General features: G+C 39.5%; 1 protein-coding gene across 1 annotated transcript; it reads right to left on the bottom strand.

Moving 5' to 3' along the window:
* Nucleotides 1-2,216: 2,216 nt before the first annotated feature.
* LOC112434157 (ATP-dependent RNA helicase DDX54-like) lies at nucleotides 2,217-4,541 on the bottom strand. Its single transcript, XM_076890647.1, has 6 exons — nucleotides 4,337-4,541; nucleotides 3,660-3,808; nucleotides 3,456-3,569; nucleotides 3,256-3,366; nucleotides 3,041-3,132; nucleotides 2,217-2,885 (listed from the first exon to the last, which is right to left on the bottom strand). The coding sequence occupies exons 1-5, from the start codon at nucleotides 4,385-4,387 to the stop codon at nucleotides 3,120-3,122; spliced, it is 438 nt and encodes a 145-aa protein (XP_076746762.1). The 5' UTR covers nucleotides 4,388-4,541; the 3' UTR covers nucleotides 2,217-2,885; nucleotides 3,041-3,119.
* Nucleotides 4,542-16,982: the final 12,441 nt, after the last annotated feature.

Genomic DNA, 16,982 nt, shown 5'->3' on the forward strand with positions numbered 1-16,982 from the left:
TAACTGTCCACATTTGTACTCTGTTTTTCCATTTATTATATTTTTTTTCATTAATTTGTCTGAAAAAAGATCCACGTAGTAACCAAAGAGAGACTAAATCAATGGTCTCTAATAGCAGCCAAATTATAAGAGCTTTCATTAGTGATGGTGAGATGAAGCCTTGTGATGAACTGAAGCTTTCCATCCAACTGGTCGACTCATGGTTCGAAGCATTGTGACGATTCATTGGCTCTACTGCGCCATCAAGTGGACGATTAAAGTCAGACAGGCTCAATGATTATAATGATGTGATGTGTAAACCTCTAAACTTACAGTTTTTTCTGAATGCTTAAACCCTAACTGTGATTCCTGTAGCACAATCTCTAAAACTATTCAGACTTATAGCAAAACCACTCACTGAGTTTGCAAAACTAAAAGCACATAAACTGCTTTGCACTCAGTTTGCAATTTTGTAACACACACTTTGCAAAACGGTAGGCACAATTCACTGCACAACATTCAATTACCAAATTTCCAACACACTCCTAGCAAAAGTATACACATGTATGGCTATCATTAACACTAATTTGCCAACTGTCTGGCACACTTTCACATGTGAAAACTTTTTTAGATAATTAGTTCACTTTGCAATCAGCCTAAGCACTATAATACAGGTAAGCTGTGTGTGCGGAGTACAATGGAGGGAGCAGAAAGAGTGAGAAGTAGAGGAGGCCGAGGAAGAGGACGTGGAGGTGAAGAAGTAGGATGAAGAGGACGACAAGGACAAGGAGGAGCAAGAGGAAGACGAGGAGGGGGGAGAGGAAGATGAGGAGGGGGGAGAGGAAGGGTAGGAAGAGTAAGAAATAGAATTGCTGATGACAATAGTGGACCATGTAATCAACCATGTAATCAACCGTGGAATGACCCTGAGGGTAGCTGGCCAACGGGTCCAGCCTAACTCGAGCCGCTACACTGTAGCAAGTACCATAAGGACATCTTGAAATGAGAATCGGTTAGTACAGTCACTTCGCACAAAGATTTGTAGCACTGCCATATGCCAATGAGAAACACACCAATACCATTGATGTAAAAATACTGAAATTGTTACTTTACAGAATTGCTAGATGACCAGATGCTGGGGGCAGAGGAAGCATGTTCACTGCAGACCAAGTAACCCATATAGTCATTATGGCGATTGCAAATAATCCTATACTTGGAAATGAACACTTGTGTTTGTTTTGATGTGTTTCAAGTACACCAGTACTTGAAGTTTGGATCCCTCTATGCTTATGGATCTATGACAGAAGTATGAGCTCAAACTGACATAGCCTACCTTGTGCACAGAGAAAGCAAAAGCCAGATGTGTTTTGTATTCATACCATCAGTGTGCAGTTGGCGCATTGTGTGCTTAGTAGATGATGGCTTGTGTGTACTGTTTGATACGGAAACACCATTTTTACGAAGGTGTGAAGAGTTAATCTAGCTGTGTTTGCTTTTGCAAGAGAACTACAATGTTTTGATTATTGGGTGACAGGTTTTCTTATTTGTGTGAAGAGTTTTGCAAAATTAGCCAATAGTTACAAAAAATGTGCTTAGGCATTCAGAAAAAACTGTAATAGAATATAATTTTATATTTATATTTCAATATCACAGTAATCTTCCAATTTAGAACTACAAGTTAAAAAAGAACTAACATAAATAAAATACACTTCAGCTAATTACTTAAAAAAATAATTTATTTTCCCAAACCACGCAGAGCCGCACTAAAAGGACTAAAGAGCCGCAGGTTGCTGACCCCTGCACTAACCTATTCAGCTGCTTGTGAATGCAAATATCTAATCAGCCAATCACATGCCAGAAAAAAAAAAAGGGTGATTTAAGTGACTTTGAAGGCAGCATTGCTGTTGGTGACAGATGGGCTGTTTTACGTTTTTCAGACACTCCTGATCTTCTCAAATTTTCTCAGGAATTTACAGAGAACAGTCCAAACTGAAAAGCGAAATAAACATTTCCCTGGGTAAAAATGCCTTGTTGATTGCAGAAGTCAGAGGGGCGTGGCCATGCTGAAGGCAAGAGGAATTCTAAGCCAGTTTCTCAACCCAGCCCATCTGATATCAGTAACCACAACACATTCAAAGTCAATTAAAAGTCGCCTTTCTTGCCCGTTCCGATGCTCGCTTTCAACTTTGAAATGAGACCACTTGGACAACAGTAATGATAAATAATTGCAAATAGAGCACGTTTACAGAATTTAATGTCATTTTTATAGAGCACCTCTTATTTTAAGAAAAGATGGGCGAGACGATTTTTGAAACTAACTGCAAATTAAGCACACAATATTTAATATCTGTATTTTACCATTTTGATAAGACATATTTCAGTACTCCAAAACACTTTTATTAGACTGCCAACATGCTTACAAGTAGTAAATCCAGGTTAGTGGATCATAATTAAACATAACTCTGTGGCAAACGCAGAGTTCAGCAGGCCATCAAGGAAGAAGTGACGTGCATTTCTGCAGTGTAAAGATTCACAAATGATTTTCTCCTTAATCTACAGTCACACAAAGCGCCAGGAAAATCTTTGGTGATGTTCTCAGATGATTCTGACGCTTATCACCCAGTTCCTCGTGATGTCCTCCACACCATCAACCCTCTGTCCTCCTCCCAGTTTCTTCCTCAGCTTGCCTTTCTTATGGCCACCCCTTCCAAAACCTGACTTTTTAACTTCTCCGAGCCACTTTTTGTTCTTGGAGCGGAGCTTCCTCATCCCCCCGCCCTGCAGGAACTGGTGCTTCTGCTTTTTCTTGCGCTGCTTCATGATCTGATCCTTTGTTTTCAGCTCCGAGCGTGCTTTGTGGTCACCGGAGCTCTGTACGTTTGGACCTCGTCGGCCACGGCCACGACCTGGGAGAGGCACGACACAACAAAGAGGTTGGAGGTTATAGCTCGCAAGGCTGGAAGAGGGACTTGAAGTATTTACCTTTAGAGTTGAGTTAAAACATGGTGGCTGATGTTCTATATTTAACATGTTTGTGCTATTCATTTTGATGCCTTCCTACCTCTTGCTGGCTTTCTGCCTCCTCCGCCTGTTTCTCCATCTGATCCAGATCCTGTATCATCAATCTTGTATTTTTTCCTTCACTCCTCATAACTGACATGTGGACATGTTGTCAAGTGATACAACATCTTCACAGTACAGCTTAATATTGTCATAGGAGTAGAGAAGAGGGTCATTGAGAGCAGCACACAGAGAAGCTTTTTGTTGGAAGGATACAAGTTCTTCCTGTTCTTCTTGTTACTGATAACCTGACCGCTGTCTGTTTTGATCTTCTTCTTCTGGTCTTCTTTTCCCGTTTCTCTCACAAAACGCTTCCTCTTACGGTCCCTAAAAAAAGAAGGGGGAAAAAAGACTTTAAATTATAGTTTGAAATGACCATTTGGTGGATACTGAGTCAAACATAGGGAAATTTGTACCATTTCATCATTTTCTTCTGCTGGTTAAGGCGATCGCCTTCATCTCCCATGAGATCAAGGACAGCTGAAGAGGCCTGCTGTTCAAAAGCACTGCCCTCTCCACCGAGACTCAACCTGTCGACGCATAACACAGGACAAAACAGCATAAAACACAAAGCCATTCACATTTTTTAAAGAAACAGATGCAACAGTTTAATGCCTCACCCTCTCTCAGAGTCAAAGTCTTTAGGTCTGTAAGGGATATAATACTCTTCATCTTTGCCTGACTGCCTCTTTTTCTTGGTCTTTGGTCGCTCTTCGCCATCTTCCTGCTGACCTCTTCTTTTACCACCTACCACCTCTGAAAACACCCCCTGGTGGAAATAGAAAGAATTACATGGTACAAAGTGACAAAGCATGATACAGAGATCCTACTATCTTCCTCTTCTAGTTTGTATACAACATCATCTACATCAAAACTGCACTTTATTTTGCTTCTTCTTCATCAGACAGCACAAACAACTTTCTCATTTTGACTCAAATATTGGTTTTGAATGAAAATGATGAAACAATCCTGGATGTTTATTCAACTTGTGAGCAGGTTTTCTAATCCACCGTACTATTATTATTGACACTAGTACATGTTCGTGCTGCTGGCAAACTAATACACTCAAGAACATATAGCAAAGCAAAAAAGTGAAAAGTAGGTCTTGCCTACATAAATAAACATAAGACAGTTGTGAAACTTTGACATAGTAACATCTGCAGTAATATTTACACCTGTGATGACATCTCACCAGCATTAGCCTTATTTTGAAACCAAGATTGTTTACACAGAGTTTGTAATTGCAGAGAAATGCTCCATTTATTTTGGTCATTTCATTTTTGAGCAGGAAGCTCACCTTTCTTGTTATAGCCTTTAGACGAATAGAGAGTTTTCCAATTAAATACATATTCTTTAAATAATGTTCCCTCTTATAAAAAGTAGGATAATTTAAAAAAAAATTTAAAAAATGTATTATACCTCTATTACTTAGAAAAAAAACTGTTTTTTTTCTGTTGTCTGTTATATAACGTTAGTGATGCTCGTTTCAATTCATTTCTTAATCAGCTAAACAGGTCAGTTAAGAAACAGTCAAATATTAAGTTAAATTTGAAAACGGTTTAAAAAAAAATATCCCCATTCCAAAATGTCACATGACAATCTCATTGGCTCACGGAGTTATGATGTCACTACACGATCCTTTGAAGTTTTTCCTTAAACAGGGGTGACACACAGCAGTTTTTTAGTTCGTGTCTTCGCAGCATTTGTGTTTGCAGCCTTCACACGTTCACCACAGAAACTTTTGGAAACCTTTTCAGAGTTGTCGTGTACAACCTTCAACATGTATCCAACAAGACACCAACCAAGGCAAAAAGATTACGCCGCTTCTCCTTCCTGTCGTGGCCGGCCAATTTCCCCAAATGACCTCTTAGCCGTCCAAAGGGCATTACATGACAGTAAGAAGGAAAACTACCATCTCCAGAATAAAATTCAACAGATTGAAGAAGAGAAACTTCAACTGGAGGAGAAGTGTAGACAGATGGAAGCGCAAAATAAGAACCTGGAAGAAAGACAAAAACGCCAGCCCGACATAAATATTATTAATGAGGGTTGGGGAATCAAGTTTGGACAAGCCCGAGAGCAGGTTGTCTTCCTAATTAAGGAAAACAAGCAAAAGAGCGTGGAACTAAAGGAGATGTCCAACCAGCTTAAAGACAGCAAAGCTACTGTTGAGAAGACAGAATGGGATCTCCAATATATGGACCAAATGAATCGGCTGCTCCAAACAAACTTCGATGAAGCTGTGAAAAAAAATGAAGAAATCCTCCAACAGAAGGAAGAACAGGAGAAAAAGCAAAGAGACATGGAGCACAAACTCAAAGTCACGGAGGAAAAATACAGAATGCTGAAAGAGAAGGTGGATGATACTCTGCGCCAAAATAAAGACCTTCTTCACGAGAAAAAGCAACTAGAAGGGGAAAAAGAAAAACTGGACAAACAATGCTCGCACATGCAGAAAAGGATGGAGCAAATGGCGAGAAACAACTCCGAGCTCACTAAGGGGATATTGTTGGAATACAACAACTTGAAGCGCAAACACACTGAAATGCAGGCGCAAAAGCAAGAACAAGACAACATACATGACGACCTGCAGCGTACGCTCCAAGATATCCACAAAAGAAATGAGGAGCTACAAGACATGTACAAAGAAGTACAACAAAGAAACGCAGACATGCACAAGGACAAGATAATGCAGGAGGAAACATCCAAAGAGCTCAGGGAAAAGCTTGAAGAAAAACAAGCAACGTTGGAAGAGGTGGAGAAAACGTGCAAGAAGCTTGAGAAACAAAACAAAGAAACCATCGATGAGTTGAGAACCCTCATCCTGGAAAAAAAAGCTCTTGTAGAAAACTGCATGAAAAAGAAGAACAAACGCTTCCGCTGGCCCTGGAGGAGGAACTCTACTGCTTCCTCAGCAGGTGTAGCCTCGTCTTGCTCCACCTCTGTTCACCTCCCCAACCAGTCCCGGCAGTTGACTGTCCCCTCCTGAGCCTGGTTCTGCCGGAGGTTTCTGCCCGTTTAAAGGCAGTTTTTCCTCCCCACTGTCGCCTAGTGCGTGCTCAGAGGGGATTGTTGGGGTTTTCTCTCCTCTACCTTGTTTCATTATTTACTTAACGTTTTGTTCTTACTTCATTTTACCTTGTTTCATTATTTACTTAACTTTTTGTTCTTACTTCATTTTACCTTGTTTCATTATTTACTTGTTAACGTTTTGTTCTTACTTCATTTTACCTTGTTTCATTATTTACTTGTTAACGTTTTGTTCTTACTTCATTTTACCTTGTTTCATTATTTACTTGTTAACGTTTTGTTCTTACTTCATTTTACCTTGTTTCATTATTTACTTGTTGACGTTTTGTTCTTACTTCATTTTACCTTGTTTCATTATTTACTTGTTTAACTTTTTCTTTTTCAACTTATTCATAAAAAAATAAACCAATTGAATTTATCCTTTGAGTATTTTTCATCTTTTCATCTATAACTTTTTCAAACATTCATATCTGTCGTTTATCTTCTTCTTGAAACCTCATAAATGCTGAAGGAAAAATCCTGGAACATGGTTTGAAACACTGAAATTGTTTCAGCTGAAACCGGCAAAGTCATACGTGTGTGTGTGTGTGTGTGTGTGTGTGTGTGTGTGTGTGTGTGTGTGTGTGTGTGTGTGTTACTCTGTACATGAAACAACTTTGTAGAAAACCATTTTCCTGTCGAAACATTAGCAAACACAAACAAAGTGTTATTAACAAACGAATTACTAATATCCCTCTCTATGATAGTGATTTATTTTTTTACGGGATTAAAACTGTAAATTTTACCAAACTAAAGAAAGTAATACAAAGTAATAAAACTTTTTATCATTTAGTTAAGATCCAACATCCATTCTTTTCATAGTTGGTTGCTACCACCAGAGGGCGACATGGAGTACTTTTACCCATGTAGAGAAACATAAACGCTCATATATTACACACGCACCAACATTTTACTGTCTATTACTACATCAGTCTGTTTACATTAAACTGATATTGATAAATAAACTCACAAATATAGCTTCATGAATTTGGTAACGTCCTGTAAGTCATATCGTCAAATGCTTTTGTTCCAAAATAAAAAGGCTGTTGAAATAATGATTGGTGTGGTTTTTACAGGTGAATGAGCAGCAGAATAACTACAGAGAATCTGTGAATACATGAATGACCTTTTGTAATATGCCTTTAGCCTATTAGTGCCCTGAAAGAGTGGAGATTTTACCTATTTTAGCAAAATGATCTACAAACTGTATGGGTGAATATAGGAGCTTGTTAACAGGTTAGCATGTCCAACTAACAGACAGGAAAATGAGCTATGTATTTTTTAGATATCATGTTATCAGCTGACCACTGAAAGCTCTTTCTGCATATATCTTCTACACGTTCTGTCTCTTGTCACGTGTGTGTTTATATTTAAATCATGTATGTTGATTATTTAAATATGCTTTTTCATTCATTTTTAAAAAATGTCAACAGCTGTCGTTTACAGATTCATTGTTTACTATATGCTATATATATATATATATATATGAACATGAACAAAACTGAAAACACTGGGTCACCGACCCAGGAACCCTGACAATATGTATTTTACCTGGTTAATGTGTGTGGCGGGGCGTGGTCTGCAGCGCCGCTGCAGGGGAGGCGGACGCACCTGAGCGGCACCCGCGATCACGCCTCGGCGCCTTAACGTCTGTGCTCTCTATGCTGTTGTGTTGGTATGTGTCGGGCTGTGAGCTTTAACACCGGCTGTATGCATACAGCAACCGTGTGTGAAAAGTGGTCAATAAAGAGAAGCTGTAAAGCGTGTTCATGGAAACATCGTTGGGTCTGCCGTGATATGTTTACAATGGGACTTCTGCTCCTGAATCTCTGCGCACAGCGTCTGCAAATCGGAGCTGTATGAAGTCACTTTCATCTTTATGCAGGACTGTAAGCTGTCATCTGTGAGGCGTGAGCGGTGTTTGTTTTTAACATAGTTCACGGTGGAGCTGCTGACATAATGTGGATCCGAAGATTGATAATTAGCCTACCTGGGGTTGAAAGTCTCGATAAATGCACGGCGTTTCGGCGGGTATATCGGCTTCCGCAAGTGTGACGCTTATTTTGAGCGTTCAAAAACTAATAGAATATAATTTTATATTTATATTTCATTTCAATATCACAGTAATCTTCCAATTTAGAACTACAAGTTAAAAAAGAACTAACATAAATAAAATACACTTCAGCTAATTACTTAAAAAAATAATTTATTTTCCCAAACCACGCAGAGCCGCACTAAAAGGACTAAAGAGCCGCAGGTTGCTGACCCCTGCACTAACCTATTCAGCTGCTTGTGAATGCAAATATCTAATCAGCCAATCACATGCCAGAAAAAAAAGGGTGATTTAAGTGACTTTGAAGGCAGCATTGCTGTTGGTGACAGATGGGCTGTTTTACGTTTTTCAGACACTCCTGATCTTCTCAAATTTTTTCAGGAATTTACAGAGAACAGTCCAAACTGAAAAGCGAAATAAACATTTCCCTGGGTAAAAATGCCTTGTTGATTGCAGAAGTCAGAGGGGCGTGGCCATGCTGAAGGCAAGAGGAATTCTAAGCCAGTTTCTCAACCCAGCCCATCTGATATCAGTAACCACAACACATTCAAAGTCAATTAAAAGTCGCCTTTCTTGCCCGTTCCGATGCTCGCTTTCAACTTTGAAATGAGACCACTTGGACAACAGTAATGATAAATAATTGCAAATAGAGCACGTTTACAGAATTTAATGTCATTTTTATAGAGCACCTCTTATTTTAAGAAAAGATGGGCGAGACGATTTTTGAAACTAACTGCAAATTAAGCACACAATATTTAATATCTGTATTTTACCATTTTGATAAGACATATTTCAGTACTCCAAAACACTTTTATTAGACTGCCAACATGCTTACAAGTAGTAAATCCAGGTTAGTGGATCATAATTAAACATAACTCTGTGGCAAACGCAGAGTTCAGCAGGCCATCAAGGAAGAAGTGACGTGCATTTCTGCAGTGTAAAGATTCACAAATGATTTTCTCCTTAATCTACAGTCACACAAAGCGCCAGGAAAATCTTTGGTGATGTTCTCAGATGATTCTGACGCTTATCACCCAGTTCCTCCTGATGTCCTCCACACCATCAACCCTCTGTCCTCCTCCCAGTTTCTTCCTCAGCTTGCCTTTCTTATGGCCACCCCTTCCAAAACCTGACTTTTTAACTTCTCCGAGCCACTTTTTGTTCTTGGAGCGGAGCTTCCTCATCCCCCCGCCCTGCAGGAACTGGTGCTTCTGCTTTTTCTTGCGCTGCTTCATGATCTGATCCTTTGTTTTCAGCTCCGAGCGTGCTTTGTGGTCACCGGAGCTCTGTACGTTTGGACCTCGTCGGCCACGGCCACGACCTGGGAGAGGCACGACACAACAAAGAGGTTGGAGGTTATAGCTCGCAAGGCTGGAAGAGGGACTTGAAGTATTTACCTTTAGAGTTGAGTTAAAACATGGTGGCTGATGTTCTATATTTAACATGTTTGTGCTATTCATTTTGATGCCTTCCTACCTCTTGCTGGCTTCCTGCCTCCTCCGCCTGTTTCTCCATCTGATCCAGATCCTGTATCATCAATCTTGTATTTTTTCCTTCACTCCTCATAACTGACATGTTGTCAAGTGATACAACATCTTCACAGTACAGCTTAATATTGTCATAGGAGTAGAGAAGAGGGTCATTGAGAGCAGCACACAGAGAAGCTTTTTGTTGGAAGGATACAAGTTCTTCCTGTTCTTCTTGTTACTGATAACCTGACCGCTGTCTGTTTTGATCTTCTTCTTCTGGTCTTCTTTTCCCGTTTCTCTCACAAAACGCTTCCTCTTACGGTCCCTAAAAAAAGAAGGGGGAAAAAAGACTTTAAATTATAGTTTGAAATGACCATTTGGTGGATACTGAGTCAAACATAGGGAAATTTGTACCATTTCATCATTTTCTTCTGCTGGTTAAGGCGATCGCCTTCATCTCCCATGAGATCAAGGACAGCTGAAGAGGCCTGCTGTTCAAAAGCACTGCCCTCTCCACCGAGACTCAACCTGTCGACGCATAACACAGGACAAAACAGCATAAAACACAAAGCCATTCACATTTTTTAAAGAAACAGATGCAACAGTTTAATGCCTCACCCTCTCTCAGAGTCAAAGTCTTTAGGTCTGTAAGGGATATAATACTCTTCATCTTTCCCTGACTGCCTCTTTTTCTTGGTCTTTGGTCACTCTTCGCCATCTTCCTGCTGACCTCTTCTTTTACCACCTACCACCTCTGAAAACACCCCCTGGTGGAAATAGAAAGAATTACATGGTACAAAGTGACAAAGCATGATACAGAGATCCTACTATCTTCCTCTTCTAGTTTGTATACAACATCATCTACATCAAAACTGCACTTTATTTTGCTTCTTCTTCATCAGACAGCACAAACAACTTTCTCATTTTGACTCAAATATTGGTTTTGAATGAAAATGATGAAACAATCCTGGGTGTTTATTCAACTTGTGAGCAGGTTTTCTAATCCACCGTACTATTATTATTGACACTAGTACATGTTCGTGCTGCTGGCAAACTAATACACTCAAGAACATATAGCAAAGCAAAAAAGTGAAAAGTAGGTCTTGCCTACATAAATAAACATAAGACAGTTGTGAAACTTTGACATAGTAACATCTGCAGTAATATTTACACCTGTGATGACATCTCACCAGCATTAGCCTTATTTTGAAACCAAGATTGTTTACACAGAGTTTGTAATTGCAGAGAAATGCTCCATTTATTTTGGTCATTTCATTTTTGAGCAGGAAGCTCACCTTTCTTGTTATAGCCTTTAGACGAATAGAGAGTTTTCCAATTAAATACATATTCTTTAAATAATGTTCCCTCTTATAAAAAGTAGGATAATTTAAAAAAAAATTTAAAAAATGTATTATACCTCTATTACTTAGAAAAAAAACTGTTTTTTTTCTGTTGTCTGTTATATAACGTTAGTGATGCTCGTTTCAATTCATTTCTTAATCAGCTAAACAGGTCAGTTAAGAAACAGTCAAATATTAAGTTAAATTTGAAAACGGTTTAAAAAAAAATATCCCCATTCCAAAATGTCACATGACAATCTCATTGGCTCACGGAGTTATGATGTCACTACACGATCCTTTGAAGTTTTTCCTTAAACAGGGGTGACACACAGCAGTTTTTTAGTTCGTGTCTTCGCAGCATTTGTGTTTGCAGCCTTCACACGTTCACCACAGAAACTTTTGGAAACCTTTTCAGAGTTGTCGTGTACAACCTTCAACATGTATCCAACAAGACACCAACCAAGGCAAAAAGATTACGCCGCTTCTCCTTCCTGTCGTGGCCGGCCAATTTCCCCAAATGACCTCTTAGCCGTCCAAAGGGCATTACATGACAGTAAGAAGGAAAACTACCATCTCCAGAATAAAATTCAACAGATTGAAGAAGAGAAACTTCAACTGGAGGAGAAGTGTAGACAGATGGAAGCGCAAAATAAGAACCTGGAAGAAAGACAAAAACGCCAGCCCGACATAAATATTATTAATGAGGGTTGGGGAATCAAGTTTGGACAAGCCCGAGAGCAGATTGTCTTCCTAATTAAGGAAAACAAGCAAAAGAGCGTGGAACTAAAGGAGATGTCCAACCAGCTTAAAGACAGCAAAGCTACTGTTGAGAAGACAGAATGGGATCTCCAATATATGGACCAAATGAATCGGCTGCTCCAAACAAACTTCGATGAAGCTGTGAAAAAAAATGAAGAAATCCTCCAACAGAAGGAAGAACAGGAGAAAAAGCAAAGAGACATGGAGCACAAACTCAAAGTCACGGAGGAAAAATACAGAATGCTGAAAGAGAAGGTGGATGATACTCTGCGCCAAAATAAAGACCTTCTTCACGAGAAAAAGCAACTAGAAGGGGAAAAAGAAAAACTGGACAAACAATGCTCGCACATGCAGAAAAGGATGGAGCAAATGGCGAGAAACAACTCCGAGCTCACTAAGGGGATATTGTTGGAATACAACAACTTGAAGCGCAAACACACTGAAATGCAGGCGCAAAAGCAAGAACAAGACAACATACATGACGACCTGCAGCGTACGCTCCAAGATATCCACAAAAGAAATGAGGAGCTACAAGACATGTACAAAGAAGTACAACAAAGAAACGCAGACATGCACAAGGACAAGATAATGCAGGAGGAAACATCCAAAGAGCTCAGGGAAAAGCTTGAAGAAAAACAAGCAACGTTGGAAGAGGTGGAGAAAACGTGCAAGAAGCTTGAGAAACAAAACAAAGAAACCATCGATGAGTTGAGAACCCTCATCCTGGAAAAAAAAGCTCTTGTAGAAAACTGCATGAAAAAGAAGAACAAACGCTTCCGCTGGCCCTGGAGGAGGAACTCTACTGCTTCCTCAGCAGGTGTAGCCTCGTCTTGCTCCACCTCTGTTCACCTCCCCAACCAGTCCCGGCAGTTGACTGTCCCCTCCTGAGCCTGGTTCTGCCGGAGGTTTCTGCCCGTTTAAAGGCAGTTTTTCCTCCCCACTGTCGCCTAGTGCGTGCTCAGAGGGGATTGTTGGGGTTTTCTCTCCTCTACCTTGTTTCATTATTTACTTAACGTTTTGTTCTTACTTCATTTTACCTTGTTTCATTATTTACTTGTTAACGTTTTGTTCTTACTTCATTTTACCTTGTTTCATTATTTACTTGTTGACGTTTTGTTCTTACTTCATTTTACCTTGTTTCATTATTTACTTGTTGACGTTTTGTTCTTACTTCATTTTACCTTGTTTCATTATTTACTTGTTTAACTTTTTCTTTTTCAACTTATTCATAAAACAATAAACCAATTGAATTTATCCTTTGAGTATTTTTCATCTTTTCATCTATAACTTTTTCAAACATTCATATCTGTCATTTATCTTCTTCTTGAAACCTCATAAATGGTGAAGGAAAAATCCTGGAACATGGTTTGAAACACTGAAATTGTTTCAGCTGAAACCGGCAAAGTCATACGTGTGTGTGTGTGTGTGTGTGTGTGTGTGTGTGTGTGTGTGTGTGTGTGTGTGTGTGTGTGTGTTACTCTGTACATGAAACAACTTTGTAGAAAACCATTTTCCTGTCGAAACATTAGCAAACACAAACAAAGTGTTATTAACAAACGAATTACTAATATCCCTCTCTATGATAGTGATTTATTTTCTTACGGGATTAAAACTGTAAATTTTACCAAACTAAAGAAAGTAATACAAAGTAATAAAACTTTTTATCATTTAGTTAAGATCCAACATCCATTCTTTTCATAGTTGGTTGCTACCACCAGAGGGCGACATGGAGTACTTTTACCCATGTAGAGAAACATAAACGCTCATATATTACACACGCACCAACATTTTACTGTCTATTACTACATCAGTCTGTTTACATTAAACTGATATTGATAAATAAACTCACAAATATAGCTTCATGAATTTGGTAACGTCCTGTAAGTCATATCGTCAAATGCTTTTGTTCCAAAATAAAAAGGCTGTTGAAATAATGATTGGTGTGGTTTTTACAGGTGAATGAGCAGCAGAATAACTACAGAGAATCTGTGAATACATGAATGACCTTTTGTAATATGCCTTTAGCCTATTAGTGCCCTGAAAGAGTGGAGATTTTACCTATTTTAGCAAAATGATCTACAAACTGTATGGGTGAATATAGGAGCTTGTTAACAGGTTAGCATGTCCAACTAACAGACAGGAAAATGAGCTATGTATTTTTTAGATATCATGTTATCAGCTGACCACTGAAAGCTCTTTCTGCATATATCTTCTACACGTTCTGTCTCTTGTCACGTGTGTGTTTATATTTAAATCATGTATGTTGATTATTTAAATATGCTTTTTCATTCATTTTTAAAAAATGTCAACAGCTGTCGTTTACAGATTCATTGTTTACTATATGCTATATATATATATATGAACATGAACAAAACTGAAAACACTGGGTCACCGACCCAGGAACCCTGACAATATGTATTTTACCTGGTTAATGTGTGTGGCGGGGCGTGGTCTGCAGCGCCGCTGCAGGGGAGGCGGACGCACCTGAGCGGCACCCGCGATCACGCCTCGGCGCCTTAACGTCTGTGCTCTCTATGCTGTTGTGTTGGTATGTGTCGGGCTGTGAGCTTTAACACCGGCTGTATGCATACAGCAACCGTGTGTGAAAAGTGGTCAATAAAGAGAAGCTGTAAAGCGTGTTCATGGAAACATCGTTGGGTCTGCCGTGATATGTTTACAATGGGACTTCTGCTCCTGAATCTCTGCGCACAGCGTCTGCAAATCGGAGCTGTATGAAGTCACTTTCATCTTTACGCAGGACTGTAAGCTGTCATCTGTGAGGCGTGAGCGGTGTTTGTTTTTAACATAGTTCACGATGGAGCTGCTGACATAATGTGGATCCGAAGATTGATAATTAGCCTACCTGGGGTTGAAAGTCTCGATAAATGCACGGCGTTTCGGCGGGTATATCGGCTTCCGCAAGTGTGACGCTTATTTTGAGCGTTCAAAAACTACAGTTTTTTCTGAATGCTTAAACCCTAACTGTGATTCCTGTAGCACAATCTCTAAAACTATTCAGACTTATAGCAAAACCACTCACTGAGTTTGCAAAACTAAAAGCACATAAACTGCTTTGCAGTTTGCAATTTTGTAACACACACTTTGCAAAACGGTAGGCACAATTCACTGCACAACACTCAATTACCAAATTTCCAACACACTCCTAGCAAAAGTATACACATGTATGGCTATCATTAACACTAATTTGCCAACTGTCTGGCACACTTTCACATGTGAAAACTTTTTTAGATAATTAGTTCACTTTGCAATCAGCCTAAGCACTATAATACAGGTAAGCTGTGTGTGCGGAGTACAATGGAGGGAGCAGAAAGAGTGAGAAGTAGAGGAGGCCGAGGAAGAGGACGTGGAGGTGAAGAAGTAGGATGAAGAGGACGACAAGGACAAGGAGGAGCAAGAGGAAGACGAGGAGGGGGGAGAGGAAGATGAGGAGGGGGGAGAGGAAGGGTAGGAAGAGTAAGAAATAGAATTGCTGATGACAATAGTGGACCATGTAATCAACCATGTAATCAACCGTGGAATGACCCTGAGGGTAGCTGGCCAACGGGTCCAGCCTAACTCGAGCCGCTACACTGTAGCAAGTACCATAAGGACATCTTGAAATGAGAATCGGTTAGTACAGTCACTTCGCACAAAGATTTGTAGCACTGCCATATGCCAATGAGAAACACACCAATACCATTGATGTAAAAATACTGAAATTGTTACTTTACAGAATTGCTAGATGACCAGATGCTGGGGGCAGAGGAAGCATGTTCACTGCAGACCAAGTAACCCATATAGTCATTATGGCGATTGCAAATAATCCTATACTTGGAAATGAACACTTGTGTTTGTTTTGATGTGTTTCAAGTACACCAGTACTTGAAGTTTGGATCCCTCTATGCTTATGGATCTATGACAGAAGTATGAGCTCAAACTGACATAGCCTACCTTGTGCACAGAGAAAGCAAAAGCCAGATGTGTTTTGTATTCATACCATCAGTGTGCAGTTGGCGCATTGTGTGCTTAGTAGATGATGGCTTGTGTGTACTGTTTGATACGGAAACACCATTTTTACGAAGGTGTGAAGAGTTAATCTAGCTGTGTTTGCTTTTGCAAGAGAACTACAATGTTTTGATTATTGGGTGACAGGTTTTCTTATTTGTGTGAAGAGTTTTGCAAAATTAGCCAATAGTTACAAAAAATGTGCTTAGGCATTCAGAAAAAACTGTAATAAACTAAAAGACAGAAATCAGATTATAAGATCTGTGGTGTTGTTGATTTATATTATGGTACTTATCATTTGTGATATTTATTACTGTGTGCATACTTTATTAGGAGAGATGAGATTAAATGTTGTCAGACAAATATTCTCTTCCTTGCTGGTTCCATCGAAGGAGAAATGTTCAAGTAAGTATGTAACTGGGACGTAATCCAATTCCACAACACAATGTGACGGGGAATCAGCTGTGTTTTGCTGCCCAATTTATTTAGAATCTGGTGCAAACCGGCGAGCCAGTTCCTGAATCAGTCACGTGGTACGGACTGCCCGCGAGGCCTCGAACATCACTGCATACGTAATCAAAGCAAGCCTCGATACGCGCTTTACAAAACTACCACGAGATTACCCGACACACGCTTCAAAGCTTCGACACACAGGAGACATCACTACTGCACACAGCCTTCACACGACAACAGGTGCACCACACTGCTAAGTGTGTTTTGTGTTTAGAGTTTTGCTAAATGGGAGACTGAGCTTTGAATAGTGTTTAAGATTTTGGCAACAGTGGGACTGATTTGATGAAAGAGTTTTCATAGTTGACAGTTTAGTTTTTACAATGGGGTTTAGTGTTTTAGCAATTCAGAAAAACTCTAATACACCTGTGCTTTTCCCAGCAACTGAGGCTTTTACCCTGCACAGTTTAAGGTATGATAAAGCACTGACCTTATAAATGGCACAAAATACACATTTTAGCTGGGAGCTGGTCATTCACAGGGGAAAGGCTCCATTGTACAACAACAACAACAGTAGTAATAGTAATAATAAATTATTATTAGTCAGGCAAGTATATCATATACCAAACATGCTTCCAAACTAATGACATTTTTTGCATTCTTCACATCAGGTCAAAATGTACTTTTTTTTAAAAAGTGACTGGCACTGCGGAAATGGATCTACAGCACCACTTAAGAAATTTTAAAGAACTTCTAACAACTTATTTACAGCTTGAAATACGTGTATGACATTTATTA

The sequence above is a fragment of the Maylandia zebra genome, linkage group LG12 (assembly GCF_041146795.1).
Source record: "Maylandia zebra isolate NMK-2024a linkage group LG12, Mzebra_GT3a, whole genome shotgun sequence".
Classification (NCBI taxonomy): Eukaryota; Metazoa; Chordata; class Actinopteri; order Cichliformes; family Cichlidae; genus Maylandia; species Maylandia zebra.